Raw genomic sequence first — 18310 nt, 5'->3', positions numbered from 1 at the left:
GGAGGAAAAAAACAAAGTCCTCATGATTTAAATCTTTAAGCTTTTATAGAAGATCAGATAAGGCTAGATTTGGTTATAGATTAGTAAGCATTTCCTAAAGACTTTCTCTTGAGGTAACTCTTTAGGAAACGATTGCAAGTCGGTGTAATGTGTGAAATGATGGCGTTTGTGTGAAAGAGGTAGAGAAAAGCACTGAAGAGATTTTATTTTGATTGCAGTAACCGAAGAGAAGACGGCAGATTTTTTTTTTTTTTTTTTTTTTGCAAAATTTCTTTTTATAACAGAGTTTCTATTTCAACAGATGGGTTATTGATTGAGTGTGATTACGTAGCTCTTGTATCTCCAGCTATTGAGAAAAAAAAATATATACTAGAATGAAATTTAGTGTCTTTAAAAAAAAAAAATGTAATATTTCTTAGCTGTTAGAGGCTTTTAAACACTGATGGATTCAATATGGTGCTTTCCAATATGATTCTTATTTACCGTATACACACATACAGTAATGGTCGAGCTGTCATTCCGTCTTGCCCAAGGACACTTCGGCATTTTGAGGAGCCAAGGAATGAATAGTTACCCCTTTATTTAGTAGACAGTCTGCTCTCCCACCTGATCCACATTTTCCCAGAAACTATTTGATCAATTTTGCTGAAAAAGTTCACTCTCGACCGTGAAATCACCATTTCTGTTTTTTTTTTTTTTTTTTTTAACCCACCAAGATTTTAGATTTTGCAATGATTCCAGTAAGAAATGTGTTTTTAAATGATCTGGAACGTGGAAGTTTGGCATGAAATGGCCTTTAAGGATAGGCCGGTCCGGTTCCTTCTAATTTGGGTCACGGCAGTGCTGTGACTCCAGCCGCTGCTGAGATGTGGTCTGTTGCTGTATTTAGCCTCATATATTCTGCTGGGTTCCTACTCACAGCTTTTACTGCTCTGGTTTTCATCTCTCTCTCTTTTTTTTTTTTTTTTTTTTTTTTTTTAAGCAACTTCGCTCGCTTCATAAAGTTTCTCTGTAACACTAATTCCTCTTGTCATGTTTGAAAAGAGCAGAGTCTAATCGTAGCCATCGGGTTAATTTGGGGAAGACGTCATTGACGTCTTTGATTCTCCACAGTTAACAGTTGGATCCAAAAAGCTCTCTGAGGCTGACATGTTAAAACAGGTTTTGTGTTGTGTTGTTTGGACAGGGCTCACAGTAATACGTCACCGCTGTAGCATTTAGAATAGTTTCACAGGGAACAGGAGCACAAGAAAGATGTGACTAAGCGCAGCGGCGAAACCTACAGGCATTTGCAAGTGTTGGTGTGCAGGGATGAGAGCAGCAGAACAGCAAATGTTTTGTGCCAGTCTGCTGAGTCCTTTTGGGTCACGGTGACAATGGATGATTTGACAGTCAAACAATGCCGTCCTTCTCTCGCAGAGCCTGTTGACAATACCAGCATGTCTCGTGCCACCTCTTGCATGGTTTCTGCATTGTGCAACGTTTTTGATCTTCAGTTGTGTACAACCTTTTTAATATATTGACGTGTTCTGCCCCCCCCCAAATCTTAACTCTAACCTTTCTCTCACTTTTCTTTTCTTTCACCTCCACAGATGGAAACTCATGAAAAGTTAGTATGTTTGTATTTTTGTTTTCATTTGCAGTCTAGTATATAATTGCCATTCACGCTTAGCACTGTGGCAGAGCCGTGAGCTGTTTGATAGCTGCCTGGTTGCATATCTTTACTGGGTGTGAACATTTTGGAGACTTCATGAAACAGTTTGTTGTATCAGAATAACTTAAAGTTGTCCTGTCACGATTTAAAAGAAAAATGCAAAGATTACAGGGACGATTTGCCTTGAAGCTAAAACCCCAAAAAGAAGACTCAAGTTGCTGTTTAATTAAAACCCATCTCCTACATCGCACTTCAAACTATTCAAACTGTTTACCATCTGATTCTTTTTATTAGACGATTTTCACATTACAGCCAGTGCAAATAAGAAATATCGTGTCATCGCACCCTCTATTTACTTCCTTTCCTTCTATCGTCTCCCTGTGTTCATAAGAATAGTATTTATGTAGTCTTTGGTCTAATCCACAGGGGTGAAGCAACTTTCTATGATGAGATCTACCAACAGTCCAAGTAAGGGGCAGCTGCATGCTGGCTGTGTTGACAGCTTTGTAGGCTAATGTGGCCGGGCTGTTTATGAAAAGAGAGAAAAATGCTGATGCCCTTTGTTAGACTCAGTGATTGGGTTTTTAGAGCAGAGATGGCATTTCATTAATGACTATTTGTCTTTTATATTTTCCTTGCTTGGTTATGAATGCATGCTACAGTTGACCTACAGCTGTGCTGAAAATAAGCAGCTTAAAAAGCATTTCATTTCAGTGATTAGGTTGTTAATCAAAAATAAAAGCCCTGCTTAAGGAGAAGCATTTTTCTCACACAAAGCCAGGTACTGCACTGAAGTGGCTTTTCTTCCACTGATTCTAATGACAGCTATGAGTATCTTCCATTTATGAGCATCTGCAGTGTCCCCATGAGAAATCGTAGTAATGTGTCCATTAGTGCTGCTATTGCGTGACTCTGATGCTAAGCGTTCCTCCATGTTCACGGTTGCCTAATCGGATGCGTTGGTGTGAGTGGGTAGTCCCTGGATGTGATTGTGTTAACCACACCTGCTGTGTGCTGCGGCCTCTGCTCCTGGGTGTGTGTGTGTGTGTGTGTGTGTGTGTGTGTGTGCAGGCACGGCCTCAGGGTGGAGAACATCCCCTGTTTTATTCCCAACGACCGCAGCAAGAAGAGGCTGATCGAGGACACTGAGGACTGGCAGCCCCGCACTGGCACCACCCAGTCTCGTTCTTTCCGCATCCTGGCCCAGCTCACAGGCACCGACTTCAGTAAGTCGGGGGCCCAAGCCAGGAATGATAGACTGTTACAGCAGAGAGTAATGGGTTGACGGGGGGGGGGGGGGGGGGGGGGGGGGGCTCTCTGCTAGTTGAGATAAGGTGTAGGAGGGGGGCTGTTACTAAACAGCTGATGTGATTTGATCACAGGGACTGTCTGTGAGTGTGACAGCAGAATGAGTGACACAGAAAAGGAGGATAACAGGTTTCTTCACTTTTCAGCTGAAGAGGGGTGGCTCGTGTTCTCAGTGACAGCTTTTCATTTTTTATCCTGACTCTAACTGTCTGACAAAGGAAGAAACAGCATTGTTAAATATCAGGAATATCATTACTTATTTTTTTTATTTTTATTTTTTCCTGAGACCAGCTGCTTGGAAAAACAACAGTAGGTGTGTGTGTGTCACCTTTTTTTAAATTAGTGAGGCATTCTGATGTGTGTGTGTGTGTGTGTGTGTGTGTGTGTGTGTGTCTCTCCTGGATCTCTCAGTGCAGGACCCAGATGATGAAAACATGAAGAGGTCCAGGTAACAAAACAAACAAACCCCAAAACAGTGTGTCATTAATTTGAATAGTCACAATTGTTTGTGTTTGTACATTTGCATATCTTGAAGCCTCAGCTTGGCAATTATTTGGGGGGAAGAAAAAAAAATTTCAACTGTACAGTCATTGTCATAAGTTTAAAATTTTAGAGCTCTGCCTCCTGTATACCACCACAATGAATTAAAACAAACAAAAACACCCAGATCTGATTTAAGTGTAGACTCAAAGCTTGTTTTAACAGTCAGGAATCCCCCCCCCCCCCCCCGTGGTCTCTCCACTTTCACTGGCAGGGATTTGGGATCAGTCACGGGTGTTTATTGATGAAGTAGAAGGATACAGTTTGTGCACGGAGCTTTGTTTTCTGCTGAGATTCAGTCAAATTCTGCAAAACTGTTAAGACGACCCAAAGAAATCGAAGGTTCATAAACGGCTGGGTTAGTCGCCTGACCTCAGCCCGGCTGAGCGTGCTGTTCTTTTACCGTAGACAAAACTAAAAGTAGAACGCCCCACAAAAAAGCAACAACTGAAGGCAGCTGCAGTAAAGGCCTAGAAAAGCATCTCAAAGGAGGAAACTTGGCATTTGGTGATCTTTATGGTTTCCAGATTCTGACCTGTCATTGACTGCAAAGGATTTGGACCCAAGGCTTAAAAAGTGGTACTTGGTTATAATTCCCAATTTGTAGACTTGCTTTTGTGCTTGTAAAGGGACGGTATCAAGGGACTAAATTAAAAGATAAAGTGCTGTCGTTTCTGAACTGTTTTTGTTAAACTCCTGGAATTAAAGCTAAAAGTCTCCATAGCGTGACTATAAATCCACTGTGGTGGTGTACGGATGCAGGATGAAAACCTTTTCGCTCTTCAGAAACTTATGAACACAACTTTAGTGACCGTAACGGCGCTGCTTTGAACATCAGCATGAGTGGTGTGTTTTTGTTCGTGCATTTGCGTTTTACATTTGGAAATGGTGAGATTGTTTGTTTGTTTTTACACCAGTGCACGAGTCTGCTCTGCAGCATAACATATTAACATTTCTGCTTTTCTTTTTTTTTGCTTTGTTGCTAAGATGTAGAATAACTGGAGAAATCATCCAATTACCTTAACATACAGACGCCCAAACAAATGAGGCATTATGTTGCTAAAAGGATTATCCCTTCTGTAGAGGAGAAGGGAAAAAGAAATTAGCAGGTTAGCAGTTTCCCTCTGTTCCCGCGCTTTAATACTTTTTAAATGTAAGAATAATAAATATCATAAATGATCTACAAATCCCTGTGACTTTTCTTTCTGTGCAGTTGCGCCTGCTGCATTCCTCTGCTGCTTTTCACCTTTTCTGTTTGTGCACTTTACTTCCTTCTCTGCTCCCTCCCTCTCATTTTATTTATTCTCTCCCCTTCAATCTGTTTCCTTCTTGGCTATCTCTTCTTCACATCTCTCTTTCCTGCGGTCAGGGAAAAGTTCCTCACTGAGATTCAGAGTCCCCGCTACGCCCGTCTGAGGGATTGGCACCACGACAGGTCTGCTCGCGCCCTCAATATTAAATCCTGAGCGACATCCTAGACGCCCTGGGACGCAGAGCCCAGCCAGAGCCTGCTAGCGATAGCTACACTGCAGTGACTACGTGATAAAGACGACGAAGATAGTGGACTGTCTCCTGGCAGTTAACAAATTCACCTTTTTAGATACAGATGGACTCGCAAAGAAATTTGAGGAAGCGAAGAAAAGCAAAGCAAAAATATGAGAAATCCTAGATGACAAAAGCCTAAAGTGGAACCTTGCATACTGAGCCTAAGTGTAAGATCTCCCTCTGAAATTCTGACTTGATGATTGTTGAAAACACTGTGGACCATTGTGTCTGTAGCCCTATTTTCTGTTTCACACCGCCTTACTCGGAGTAAACTGGTGGAAAGGTGAGGAGGGGGTCTCGACTGTTCTTTCTTCTTTGATTGTGAAGTTCAGACCCTCCTTTTGATCTCTGTCTCTTTTGCTGCCTGTTTACATTAATCGAATTTTCTTTTTAGAGTTTTCAGTTTTGATCCCCTCTTCTAATAGGCTTCTCACACAATTAAAGCAAAATCTGTACTTTTTTTTTCCTGCTGTCATCAATAATACATATAAAATATAAAACATCTGGAAAAAAAAAAGAAACTCTTGTTCTCTGTCCTTCTGTGTTTCTTTTCTTGTTTACCTCAAGCTTACAAGGGCACATCTCCCGATAACCATTTTCCCTTCCTTCGGCTAAGTCACAGTTGCTTTACTTACAAAGTACTGGACAAAAAATGATTACACAGAAGTGGGGCTCTGTTCAGTATTTATGCAGGCTGGAGTTAATGGGATGTCTTAAAGAGCCAGGTTCAAGGTTTACTTTTATTGCCCGAGAGAGAAAATTGTTGTGCATTCGGGCATAAAAACAACAAATGTGCATACTCATTTATAAAGTGCTGAGATGAACAGTGAGGAAATTCACTCCCGAGTTATTTGCATTCTCCTGAAATACAAAAAGCCCCCAAAACCCTGCAATCTCAAAGTGCTATAGCTTTTGACACAGGGCTAAAATAAATGATTTTTGGTATGTAATGGCTTTTCATTAGTAGCATTTCTTGTAATAAGGCTTCTTGATGGATAAAATAACTTTTATGGTTAAGGATATATATAAAGTGTTATTAAAAACACACACTCAAAACAACAAAATATCCCGAGACAAGATCCGTCAGAGTTTGAGGATATGGTTTTAAACAACTCTCACGCTTCTGGCGTGACGCATGCTTATACTTTGATTCACACGCTGACCAAACAAATCTCATAGTGTACGGGGAAGGCTTAAAGCTGGTTCTTTATGAGGGGGGCAGATGGTTACTTTTTAGTCTTTTTCAGCACCATCATTAGTCCATAAACATCAAAATACAGCTTGATTAGTCTGAGGCACACAGACCTGTCTGGAAGATGAATTATTATTACACATGGACAGAATTTCCACTGTTTAGCATATTATTCATAAACAAATGAATAAAAATGCATGTCAGCAGTAAGGACAGCAGATTCATTTAATAAGTTCTGTGTACACTCACTGGGCACACCTTGCTAGTAGCAGGTTGGACCTTATTTTGCCTTCAGAACTGCTTTAATTCTTCATGGCACTGATTCAACAAAGTGCTGGAAACATTCCTCAGAGACTTCAGTCCATATCGAAATGATAGTGTCACACAGATTGGATTAAGATCTGGTTGCCGTGGAGTCCATCTGAGTGCAGTGTCATATTCAAGAAACCAGTTTGAGGTCATGTGAGTTTTGTGACATTTTGTGTTATCAGAAGTATGTGTACGCTGTTGTCATAAAGGGATGGACATGGTCAGCAACAATACTCAGGTAGGCTGTACTAAGGGGCCCAAAATGATGTTCAGTTGGTACTAACAGGGTCCAAACTGTGCCAAGAATACCCCCCCCACACACACACACACACACACATGCACACATCATTACACCACCACCACGAGGCTGAACCATTGATACATGGCAGGATGGATCTAAGCTTTCATGCTGTTCTGACCCTACCATCCAAATGTCACAGCAGAAGTGGAGACTGAGCAGACCAGGCAACGCTTTTCTAACCACCTACTGTCCAATTTTTGGTGAGCCTGTGAAACCTGTAGCCTCAGTTTCCTGCTGTTAGCAGACAGGAGTTGCACCTGGTGTGGTCTTCTGCTGCTTCAAGGTTCAATGTGTTGTGTGTTCAGACACGCTCTTCTGCATACCTTGGTTGCATCAAGTGGTTATTTAAGTTGGTGTTGCCTTCCTATCAGCTCAAAGCAGTCTGGCCGTTCTCCTCTGATTACTGGCATCAGCAAGGCATTTTCATCTGGAGAACTGCCGCTCACTGGATTTTATTTTATTTTCTCAGTCCATTTTCTGTGAACCCTAGAGATGGTTGTGTGGGAAAATCCCAGTAGATCAATGTGGAGAAATCAATGTTGAAAATAATAATTTTAAATGCCATTAAGTGCTGCAGAAATGACAGTAAGGAGGAAGGGACTGAAGAAAGCTCTTGTCACAAAGCTTGGACCTGAACAGCCTATAGGAATGCAGCCTCACATTCAGCCCTTCTAGGTATGTGCCACCACAGTCTGACATGCTTTTAGTCACATTCAGCTTCTTGCAGAGCTGCATCACCTTCACCTCCTCACTGGGTGGAGGGTGACACATGTCAGAGGCTGGCTCCATGAAAAATCAAAACTTGCTTATTTCCTCTGCTGGATGCTGAACTGAGCTGCCAACAAAGTTCTCCACTTTCCTCATTGCTCAGGTCGATGCATCCCACAGGAGTGGAAACCCCCAAAAAAGAGAAAGGGGTGGGGGCAGATGAATCTGAAATCAGAGGTGCAAAGGATGAACAAGAAAAGTGAAAGGAAATGTTCCAGTCAAAGGCTAAATAAATAAAATAAAAATCCCGTCTGCACAGCCTGTGATAGAGAAAATGTGCACCTGCATCATATCAAGCCTCTTGCTGAGCAGGAGAGGGGAGGAAGGATGTTTGAAAGCACTGAAAATGTCAAGGATAACACGATCCAGGCTGCTCCGGGTGGGAAGAAGCAGACATAGAGGGTGTACTCCAATTTGCACCTGCAACATTCATCATAGTTGAGGTGCAACAGAAAGAAAGAAACCTCATGGTTGTGAGACACCTGTGCCGGCAGCCTGGCAAAGGATTGTAGCTGGGGCAGCGGTGCTGAATAGGAGTTTGTTTTGTCACTTGTTAGGTGAGGTCCCAGATGTAAGTCTTGTTGGTGTGTGGAGTGGAGGGCAGCTGACCCAGGGTCTGAGAGTCACACGGGCAGAAGCAGTCGCTGCCCTTTGTTTGACTCTTCTGCCAAAGATCCTGCTCATCTAGCCTTCTGACTTCCTTTCACTGAGCTTTTCTGAGGTTTCTTTGCAAAAATCTCATGGTAGAAGATCGTGCATTCCTTAATTTAGAAAGATTTTGCTTCCTTACCATCACCAGTCCTATAAGCCATATTCTTGGTATTGCAAAGGGATTTAATGTTCTTTATTATTCCAAAAATAGAAGTCTGCTTTTATGCTTTTTCTTGCTAGATTGCTCCCGGCTGTAACTTCTCCTGCCTCTGTAACTTCTTTCTTGTGCCTTTTTTTAAATTTTATTTTTGGCTACATAAAGAATATAATTTATATACAGACCTAACCTGATAACGGCATAACTATGGGATGAGATTGGTGTAGGCTAATTGATTTCACAATCTTTCATTTTCTTTACACTAATGAAAGAGGATTTCATCCTCTTTCATTAGTGTGTTTTAGATGGCACAGTTGATGATGTAAACACGATAGACGCCTAAGGTAGTGTTACAATTTTTTTTTATTTATTTATTTTTTTCCCCCCTCAAGATAAAAACGTCTCCAGAGCTCACTGTCTTGGCTCAGAAGTTGTTTTTCTGTCTCCGTCAAGGTTTGAAGCTTTTTCTGAATATAGTGACTCTTGCTGCGGGTAACAGAACTTTGAAATGTAGAAAACGCTTTATTTCAACACTTCTGCACATGCAAGCTTTAAGCGAAACTCTTCTGCATCCTAATCTGAGAGCGGCTGAGTTTCCCGCTTGTCTAACTTTGCCTAACTTTGAGCGATGTCAATCAATCTGAGAAGATGTTCGTGTTTCTTATTCCTCTCATTAGAGCTGCGGCTCTTGAACAGCGCTGATGCAGAGCCAATATCTTGAAAGGATGTATGTTTGGCACTGGTTATTTTCAACAAATGACTGATTGTATGATTTTTGTATAATCATACAAAATGGTCTGCAGACACCGTGAACTGATAGAAACGGCTCACTTTTGTTCTTTACCACTGGAGAAAATCCCATTATTGTGTATCTCCTTAACATTCAGCTATATCTAATACACTACAACAGAATGTGTGGCCACAACAGGTGGGAGCAACATGCTACCCTTTTTAATCCCAATTAATATTAATAATGATGCTTAGGCTCATTCGCACAGAAGGTAATCCATGGCAAAGCATAATGCTGACAGTTCAGCCATGGCTGCTGATATCCAAACGTGACATCCATTGAAAAGTAACTATAGCTACTGAGGGGTGCGTGTGCGTGTGTGTGTATGCGTGTGCATTCCTTTTCTAATTAGTCATTTTCTCCCCACAGCCTTGAGCCAACTCCCTCACCTGCCAAGGCCCAAGCAGCAAATAAACCAGATGGTGAGTTTCTGCTCCTGCTGATGTGTTAAAAAGCACCCCAGCAGCCTCCAGGAGAGGTTGTGCTAATAGATTCTGATTCTTAAGTGTCAATACATGAGCATCAGCAACAACGACGTGACACTCAAAACTGTCACCACAGACATCTGTTCGGAGGGTGGATTATTACAAAAAAAAAAACTGTTGTGACTCTTTTTTTGGGGGGGGGGTCTGGCACAGGATCCAAGACTGCAGCTGCTGCACCGAGCAGTTCTGCTCCTTCCTGCCGCCCACCGTGGGTCACAGACAGTAATTTTGCTGACCGCTTTAGCCCGGACAAGACCAGCACCGTCGTGACCCAGCACCAGAAGCCAGCCCAGCCGACACCTATGGAGAACCGCAGCTCTATCTTGCAGGCTGCGCAGCAGGCACCCGAAGACAGCGGGAGGACCCCCATATGTGGTGCCTGCAACAAAATCATCAGGTGAGACTGCACCGCCGCTACAGACACTTTGATTCCTGTAAGTAGAGTAAAGTATTCAGGGTTCGCTCCTTTGAGGTTCCTGCTAGAGATGACAATTTAAGACTGTTAATATTCACGACACGCTGCCTGTCTGCAGCAAATTAAGCCAGTCAGCATATTTCACAGAGTCTGGAGAGATCTTGTTATCACTAGGAATAACAGAGAAACCTCAGTTGATATTCTGGTCACTGCTGCAAACAAAGAGCTTTTATTTATTAATATTTGACAAATGAAGACTCAAATTCTCAGGAAAACTTAAAACTTGACTCCAGCTTTTGGTCATGTTTCACAAAGAGACTAGTGTACTTTCCCTGAGTGCCTTTGGATCTCTCACCCCCCTTGAAGCTGGTAAAATTATTTAGTAAATTAAAAAAAAAAATCCCTATTGATGTGTTATTAAAAGAGTCTATTTTCCAGGGGTCGGTACCTGGTGGCGCTGGGACGATCTTGGCACCCAGAGGAGTTTACATGCTCACAGTGTAAGGCAGTCCTGGAGGAGGGGGGCTTCTTTGAAGAAAGGGGAGTCGTCTATTGTACCAAGTGCCACGATAACAGATACGCTCCTAACTGTGCCAAGTGCAAAAAGAAGATCACAGGGGTACGAGCTGCTCTGTCATATCCAGCAAAATCAAAAGAGGACTGCTGTTTCAGAGTAAAAGTACAACTTTTTTTTTCTTCCCCCCTCATCAGGAAATCATGCATGCACTGAAGATGACTTACCATGTTCAGTGTTTCAAGTGCGCAGCCTGCAAGACTCCTATCAGGAATCAGGCCTTTTACATGGAGGAGGGTGAACCCTACTGTGAGAGAGGTGAGTAACTGAACCATTGCAGTTCAGTCCACGCGTACTACACTCCCTGTCTTGCATACCTGAGCAATCTAAATGCAAATGGTGCAATTTATTTTGTAAGCGTTGGAAAAAGTACACAAAAAGGGAGGGAAAAAAAATAAAGAGTGAAACGGCACGTTCACATACTGGTGCAGTAGAAGCTTCACATCCTGCATCAAACAATAAGAAGTTTAACTTTGTGATGCATGTAATTGTTATTATTATATATTGTATTTACGCCCAACTTTGCTGCCTGCATGCTTGGTAGTAGTGGCGGTGATATCCTCTGTCACGCAAAATATGGGGTAAACTCCTACCTAGTATAAAAAGGCAGACACAGCCCCTGGATTTTAAAAGGAAGCTTAAACATCCATTTTTTTCTAATGACCAGCAGGGGGCGACATCTCTCAGCTTGGTAAAGAAGTCAGTTTCTGTAGAAGTGCATGAAAAATTGAGTCTACTTCACTCTTGATTAATGACCTCTGTAACCACTTTCCTAATGAGTTTTTCTTCTGACTTGCTAGTTTCAAGTCTTATTTAATACAGCGTGGTGTTCATTTTGTAAATTATGGCTCCATTTACAGCAAAATAGACGATAAAGCAGGGCAAGCTTTAGGGCGTCACTATTTCACCATTAACAAGTAGCTACCATATGAGCATGTGCATCCTCAGTTTGAGTCTGATCCAAAAACCATAACATACAGTCTGTGTTTAAACTGTGCTCCAAAAGCTGATCCACGTCCACCTTTCTTTTTATGATTTCATCACTCCTTTGGGAGTTTCGGTTCCAGACTCACATGTATCTGGTGAGAAAAGGATAGTTTAGTTATGATAAAGGTCTCAATCGTGAGCAAATGTGTAGTTTTGACTTAAGGACTCTGTTCATTCATTCAGCCAATGCAACATTGCAGGCTTCATTAGACAAAGGTGTCACCATGGTGAAAAATCCCCGGCTGGAAATAAAAGGAACGGTTGTATTTATGTAGTTCTAAGGAACAGTTGCAACAACGGTGATAATAGCAACAGCAACGGTAGCCAGCAGGGCTGAACAGAGGGTAGCACCCACAGAAACCCCCAGCTTCAATAAAAAGTTTAATTCTAAACCCGAGTCCAAGCCAGATAGCATTTGCCTGAGCGTGCTGAAAATCCGAGTGTGCGGATTGATTAGTTCCAGCGCCAACTGAGAACATCTCAGCTCATGTAAGACGGCCTGTAGCTTCACACATGGATCGAGCCTTATTATAAATCTGCACTGGCCTTGAGTCCGTGGATGAACAGAGCAAGCTGACATACCACCACAAAGCGTTGCGTTTGTGGCTGGATGTTTGATCTTTTTTTATATATATATATATTTTAATGGATGCCATAGCTAAGAACCGCACAACTCAGCTGATGTCATAGATGTTGGGGTACAAAAATCAGAAAATTCAGCCACTGGGTGAATCGGGTCTAGGGTGCATTTTACTCCTGATTAAACCTATATTCCTGCCAAACTATACTACTTTTGACAAAATGTGCCACAAATAGCTTATTCTATTTATTTTAAATCAAGCGTTTTGTGACACTTTTTGTCAAACGTTGTAGTATTGCTGTGGGACCTACATCAGGAGTCTCTTGGCACATGCTGCAGTCAATCATAAAGTGTGATGTTTTCATCTGCTGTAATCTATTTAGCTCCAGTTTACTTCATACATACCTCTATTGGATTTTATGAATGGTGTGCGTGCTTCTATTATGATATAAATGATTTAGCGGGGCATCTGACGTGGACTGCTGCTTTATCAGAGGCCAAGCCAGAACCTGAGTACTCATATTCTGAATAATGCCCTCAGCTCTGATAAACATTCCGCTGCCTCAGCATCTTTCAGGAATTGTACAGCTCTCACCCACTCACTCTTGAGAAGCAGCATTATAACCTGACACTTTCCCCCAGAGTCCTTGTGATGAAAGAGACTGGCAAATCCAGTCAAGTATCTGGAGCAATTTCCACCTCGTCCTAATCCCTCCCCTACACTCTGGAAAGGCATTAATGTACAGTGGGTGGACATAACACAAACAGTATAGATATCAAATGCCCAATAAGAAGAAGAAGAAGAAGAGCCAGCATTTGGCATCGAAGCAGCTCTATGCATCTTTATTTTTACACCATTCAGTCCCTTAAGTGGTTGTGTGTACCTTGTAGTGAGGATTGCTCATCTTCAGCTGCAAAAAGCCTCCACTTCTTCTTTAAAAGATGAAAGATGGGGAAAACCGTTTCGCTCCCTGCGGATCGCGTAAAGGTTAAGTGATATTTACATACCTATGATTGCGGAGGCCGTGGCAATTCCTTGGCCTGACGTGTGGAACGATAAAAGCTCTTTTGGAATTAAAAATATAATTTTATTCTGATGGTTATCTCACATTTCTTCTACTCACCACCTGCCCCCCCCCCCCCCCCCCCTTTAGACTATGAGAAGATGTTTGGCACCAAATGCCATGGCTGTGACTTCAAGATTGATGCTGGGGATCGGTTCCTGGAGGCCTTGGGCTACAGCTGGCACGATACGTGCTTCGTCTGTGCTGTAAGTCACTTTGATGGATATTGCTCCTCGTGGGCTCTCTTTGCCCCGTGTCTCGCAGCTGTCCCAATACAATGGCACCTGAAAAAATTTGCCTCCCTGTCTCTGGACCTCAAGCTTTCCTCCCTCCCTCCCTCTCTCTCAGCCTGTCACCTGCAGTCTATCACTCTCTCCATCGCTCTCATTCTGTGAAGAAAACTGAAAGTAAATGCAGTCAAGTAAAGCTTGCTCTGGCCACTAGAAACTGTGTAAATTCACATCGGTGGTGTTGAAGTCTGATATCTACTCTGCCCTCGTTTCCCAATCTGTCTCTCTCTCTCTGTCTCCTTTCATCTTTAAAGCTCTGCCAAATCAACCTGGAGGGGAAGACGTTCTACTCGAAGAAGGATAAGCCCCTGTGCAAAGGCCATGCTTTTGCTCCAGTGTGAGAGAGCGAGGTACACCCTCAGAAGAAGGAGCCCTTCTCTCTCCCTCCTCTTCACCCCCTGACACATCCGTAGATGCACCACATCCCTTCTTTGCCAACCACACACCTAGTTAAACTAAGTCCTTTCTTTCTGTGCTGCAGACTTTGTTTTTGTTCTTGCGGCTTAATGCTGTTAGGAGACTTCACATGTCACCGCCTCTAATGCCAAATGCTGTATTGTGTAACTGGAAGTAGTCAAGGAATTATGTCATGTCACTGCTAACTTTTTGACTTCCAAGTTGTTTTTAGGTCACTAAAAAAAAAAAAAAATGCCACTGCAGGTCATGCAGATTTGTAGCTGTTAGTGAAGTAATCTCCCGCCTCTATTCTCCCCGTCCACGTTAATTCAAGTCACTAACTTGAAGGAGTCATTGAGCCTCTAATAATCTCACATATTGCAGTAATGATCAACCACTTCTCTCGCACTAAGTGTGGTGAAGTGCCAGCCCCATACAGGACCCCGGCCCACTCATCGGCTCTTGCCGCAGTGCCCTTTAATGTAATGGGGGGCCAGTCGAGCAGAAAAGGAGGTGTCCATTTCTGCTTGACTGGATCTCCTCCACAGAATCACTAACTACTTATTACTTTGACTCTGGCAAGTCAGAGCACATACTCCAGCTTTAAGAGGCATTTTGAATCATGTAGTAATTAATCTGCTTTCAATCATCATACATGTGGCTGATGGAGAACATACAAGTTTTTTTTATTTTTTTTAATGTTTCACATTCCTTTGATTTGACTTTTTTTTTTTTTTTTTTTTTTTTTTTAATTAATGCGAGACAAAATAAGTCCTGGCACACGTGTTCCCCGTGTTACTGTGATATTATTCCTTAGAGTACTTTCAAGCCCTTGTTGAACCTGTATTTATATTGCTTCAGAACTGGCCTGTAAGTGTTGTTTTTATTGCAGCTGAAAGTTTCAAATAAAATTATTTAGTAATTCCATGTGCCGGGTCATTTTTTAAACCAATTAATTTCTTGGAAAGAGTCCCATCTGTAACAAGTCGTCAGTTGCCATCTTTGCTCTGGCTCTCACTAACATCTGCTCCCTGACTTTTTTTTTTTTTTTTTGAACAAACTTCTCTGATTTAACAAAGAGCCTCTTAAAGCCTTTGCATGCTACCTATAGAGCTAATCAGCATACTGAAATAAGTAGCCTTTTATCTCGGATGTTAAGTAGCCATATATTTTTGTATTGAGTTGTCTCCACCTGACAGCTTAGCATCAGGAGGGGCAGCAGTGGGGAAACGGCTAGCCTACAGTCTGTGGTCCAGAGATTAAATAAATGAGATGACACATTTGAGCTTCACTTTTGGCATTTGCATTTTAAAAATCTGTACACAGATAAATCCCCAAATAAGTGCTCAGAGGTGTTTTTAAGATGGCTGAAAAACCTGCTTCTTTATCTGAACCATGGATTGCTGTCACAGGAGCTAAAAACTTTACTTTGGTCTACTGAGCAAGTTCAGTCCGCTAAAGAACGATGATGAATTTGGTCAAAAAATCTACACAGACATTTTGGTTTGAATATTTTAATCAGATTTTCTGGCTGAACTGCAGTGCAGGATAAGGCTGTGAGCAGATCAGCGGTTCTTACACTGTAGGGCACAGAGCCAGTGCTGGTTGGGTGTCGATTACCAGAGTGAAAATAAATTGAATCATTTTTGTAGGGAAAATAGTTGGCTGACATATTGGCACTAAAAAAATGTTTGGGTTTTTTTTTTTTTAAATTGTTGATTGATTTCAAATTGTCAGTTTAGTTTGTTAAATTCTTGAATGAGTTTGCTCATTTCATTTGTTATTAGTGTTAATTATTATAACATGGAGGGTATTTGTCAAGATTTAGGAAAATCAGTACTGTCCCTCACAGCAACCCCCCACTGGGACCTTTATGTGTGGCGTTGTCTGTGTGGGTTCTCTCCAGGTACTCCAGCTTCCTCCCACAGTCCACTTAATTGACCTTAAGTGTGAATGTGAGTGTGAATAATTGTCTCTGTGTGCGATAGACTGGCGACCCTGCCTTTCCTCCAGTGACAGCTGGGATAGTTTAAAGAGGTTCGTGCCATAAAAAAATCTGAGAATCACTGAGGATGATGTAGAGAATACTGACACATTAAAGGAAAATCCTACATACAGTTCTTGGTGAGGTGGTGTGCCCCATGCTTCCAGATCATCATCACTGTGGCTTGGCACTAGTTCTCCAAATCTGTGGAACTCTACTTAAGGAATGTAACAATTCTTCCAAAGATACACTGAGCCACTTTATTAGGTACACCTGCTCAGTAACACAAATATCAGCCAATCACAGGGCAGCAACTCCATGAATTTAGGCATGTAGACATGGTCAATGTGACCAAGTTCAAAACAAGCATCAGAATGGGGGAGAAAGGTGATTTAAATGACTTTGAATGTGACATGATTGTTGGTGCCATAAAGGTCTGTCCCTTTATGACCAAAGTGTACCCCTCTTCTTTCTGGCAGGATAACATGTCACAAAGCTCAAATCATCTCAAAACTGGTTCACTGTACTCAAATCTCAATCCGATAGAACACCTTTGGGATGTAGTGTAACGAGACATTCACATCACAGCTGACACATCTGCAGCAGCTGTGTGATGCCATCATGTCAATATGGACCAAAATCTCTCAGGAATGTTTCCAGCACCTTGTTGAATCTGTGCTATGAACCATTAAGGCCGTTCAAGCAGCAAAAGAGGGTCCAAGGCAGTACTATAAAGCGTACCTAATAAATTGGTGAATGTATTTTCTCATTTCCTAATTTGATGTTGGTGAAGAGTCCAAAATCTCCTCCCAAACGGTGTTCAGCTGCGTTATGACGGTCATACTCGATGACTCATATCATTCAATAAGCCCTTGTGCATCATGAAAGGGAGCGTAGTCATCCTGGAAGAGACTGCTCCCACCAGGATAGAAATGTTTCATCATAAGGTAAAAATGATGACTCAGCAGTGATTTACACTGACATTGACAAGATGATCCAAACCATGCAGGCAAAATTTTCCCCACAGCACAACAGAGGCACTGGATCCGCTCACTGATCCAGGTTTTTCCTTTAGTTTGTCTCCCATCTGTAGCTCTGTATTTAATGCATACATGTAAAGCAAAACTGAACGTTTCATTTCTTGGCAAGAGAAACAATGCATTTCATAAAATGTCAAACTCTTCAAACTAACTAGTTTTGAGTCCACACATCCAGTGAAAACTTTTCAAGTAAAAGATCCAGGCCTTGATTTAACAATATATAATTTATTTACAACAATTTTCGGATTGAATTACTATACATACCTTTCTGAAATGTCATAGATAGATATATATACATAAGGCCAAGTAAATACTTGAAAGCACTTAGAAACGAATTTCCAAAATTCTACCCACAAATTCATATCATTGTCCAAAAAGTACAGAAAACCTCCCTTAGCAGAAGTTTTTCCATCGCCACAAAAGTTCTGACAACAATTTACATTAACGATAAGGAACACAAAAGGTTAAAAAGAAATGAACAAAAGGAGGATTATACAATTGCATAAGCGCTGTGGCATGTAATAAATACAGCATTTTTGACTTGCAGAAAGGCAAGGAACATTGAATCAAGGAACTAAAGAGAAAAAAAACCATTCACAAGTACAGAAGTCTATTGTTCTTACTTCAAAAAGAAAACAGTTTAGTAAGAGCGACAGGGAGGTATGCACGCACACAGGCTCTTGCACGCACGCACACACGCACACTCAAATACATCCCTGACACTGAATAGTAATGAGTGACACAAAAAGTACAGTGCTGAGATGTTACATTTTCCCCCATAACACAGGGGTGAACTGACAGTATAAACCCTTGAACAAAGCTTGTATGTTACTGACACATACTTACACAGGATTATCAGGCCCAGGTTTTCTCTCAAACTGTATTCGTCACACACACACGCACACGCACGCACGCACGCACGCACGCACGCACGCACGCACACTGAGTAATAAGAGAATTGTTAAGATTTGTCGGATGAGTTAGATGTGAAGATAGATGCTCAACATCCTGGCGGCTGGTGAATTACATTACTGAAATGTGCTTAGGCAACATATCTGAGACAATGACAGGGGTGATAAAGTTTTCACACACAGTCTGACTGTACAACTGCCATGGCTCATCTAAACATGCTGCGTCGACACCGGCTCGTCAGCGTCCGCGTACGGATGTCCTCGTTGTCCCAATTAGCCGTCCCGGCGCAGTGACTCGTTAAGCGCGAGCGACAGTTTCCACCTTGGCTCTTAAATGCTTACAGTTAGAGAAATAATCAGGTGTGCAGA

General features: G+C 41.9%; 1 protein-coding gene across 4 annotated transcripts in view; it reads left to right on the top strand.

Annotated features, from left to right (window-relative positions):
- The window catches only part of pdlim7 (PDZ and LIM domain 7), a 29994-nt gene extending 15118 nt beyond the window's left edge, over positions 1-14876 (top strand). For 3 of the 4 annotated variants that reach the window (XM_030739356.1, XM_030739359.1, XM_030739358.1), the window contains exons 6-11: positions 9585-9637; positions 9854-10097; positions 10554-10734; positions 10827-10947; positions 13411-13526; positions 13865-14876. In XM_030739356.1, coding sequence (XP_030595216.1) covers positions 9585-9637; positions 9854-10097; positions 10554-10734; positions 10827-10947; positions 13411-13526; positions 13865-13951 — 802 coding nt within the window. In that variant the 3' untranslated portion in view covers positions 13952-14876. The remainder of the gene's footprint in view (positions 1-9584; positions 9638-9853; positions 10098-10553; positions 10735-10826; positions 10948-13410; positions 13527-13864) is intronic. The other variant, XM_030739357.1, reaches the window with a different exon arrangement.
- Positions 14877-18310: the final 3434 nt, after the last annotated feature.

This window comes from Archocentrus centrarchus, chromosome 10 (assembly GCF_007364275.1).
Source record: "Archocentrus centrarchus isolate MPI-CPG fArcCen1 chromosome 10, fArcCen1, whole genome shotgun sequence".
Taxonomy (NCBI): Eukaryota; Metazoa; Chordata; class Actinopteri; order Cichliformes; family Cichlidae; genus Archocentrus; species Archocentrus centrarchus.
This window is presented reverse-complemented; position numbering and strand designations above follow the sequence as displayed.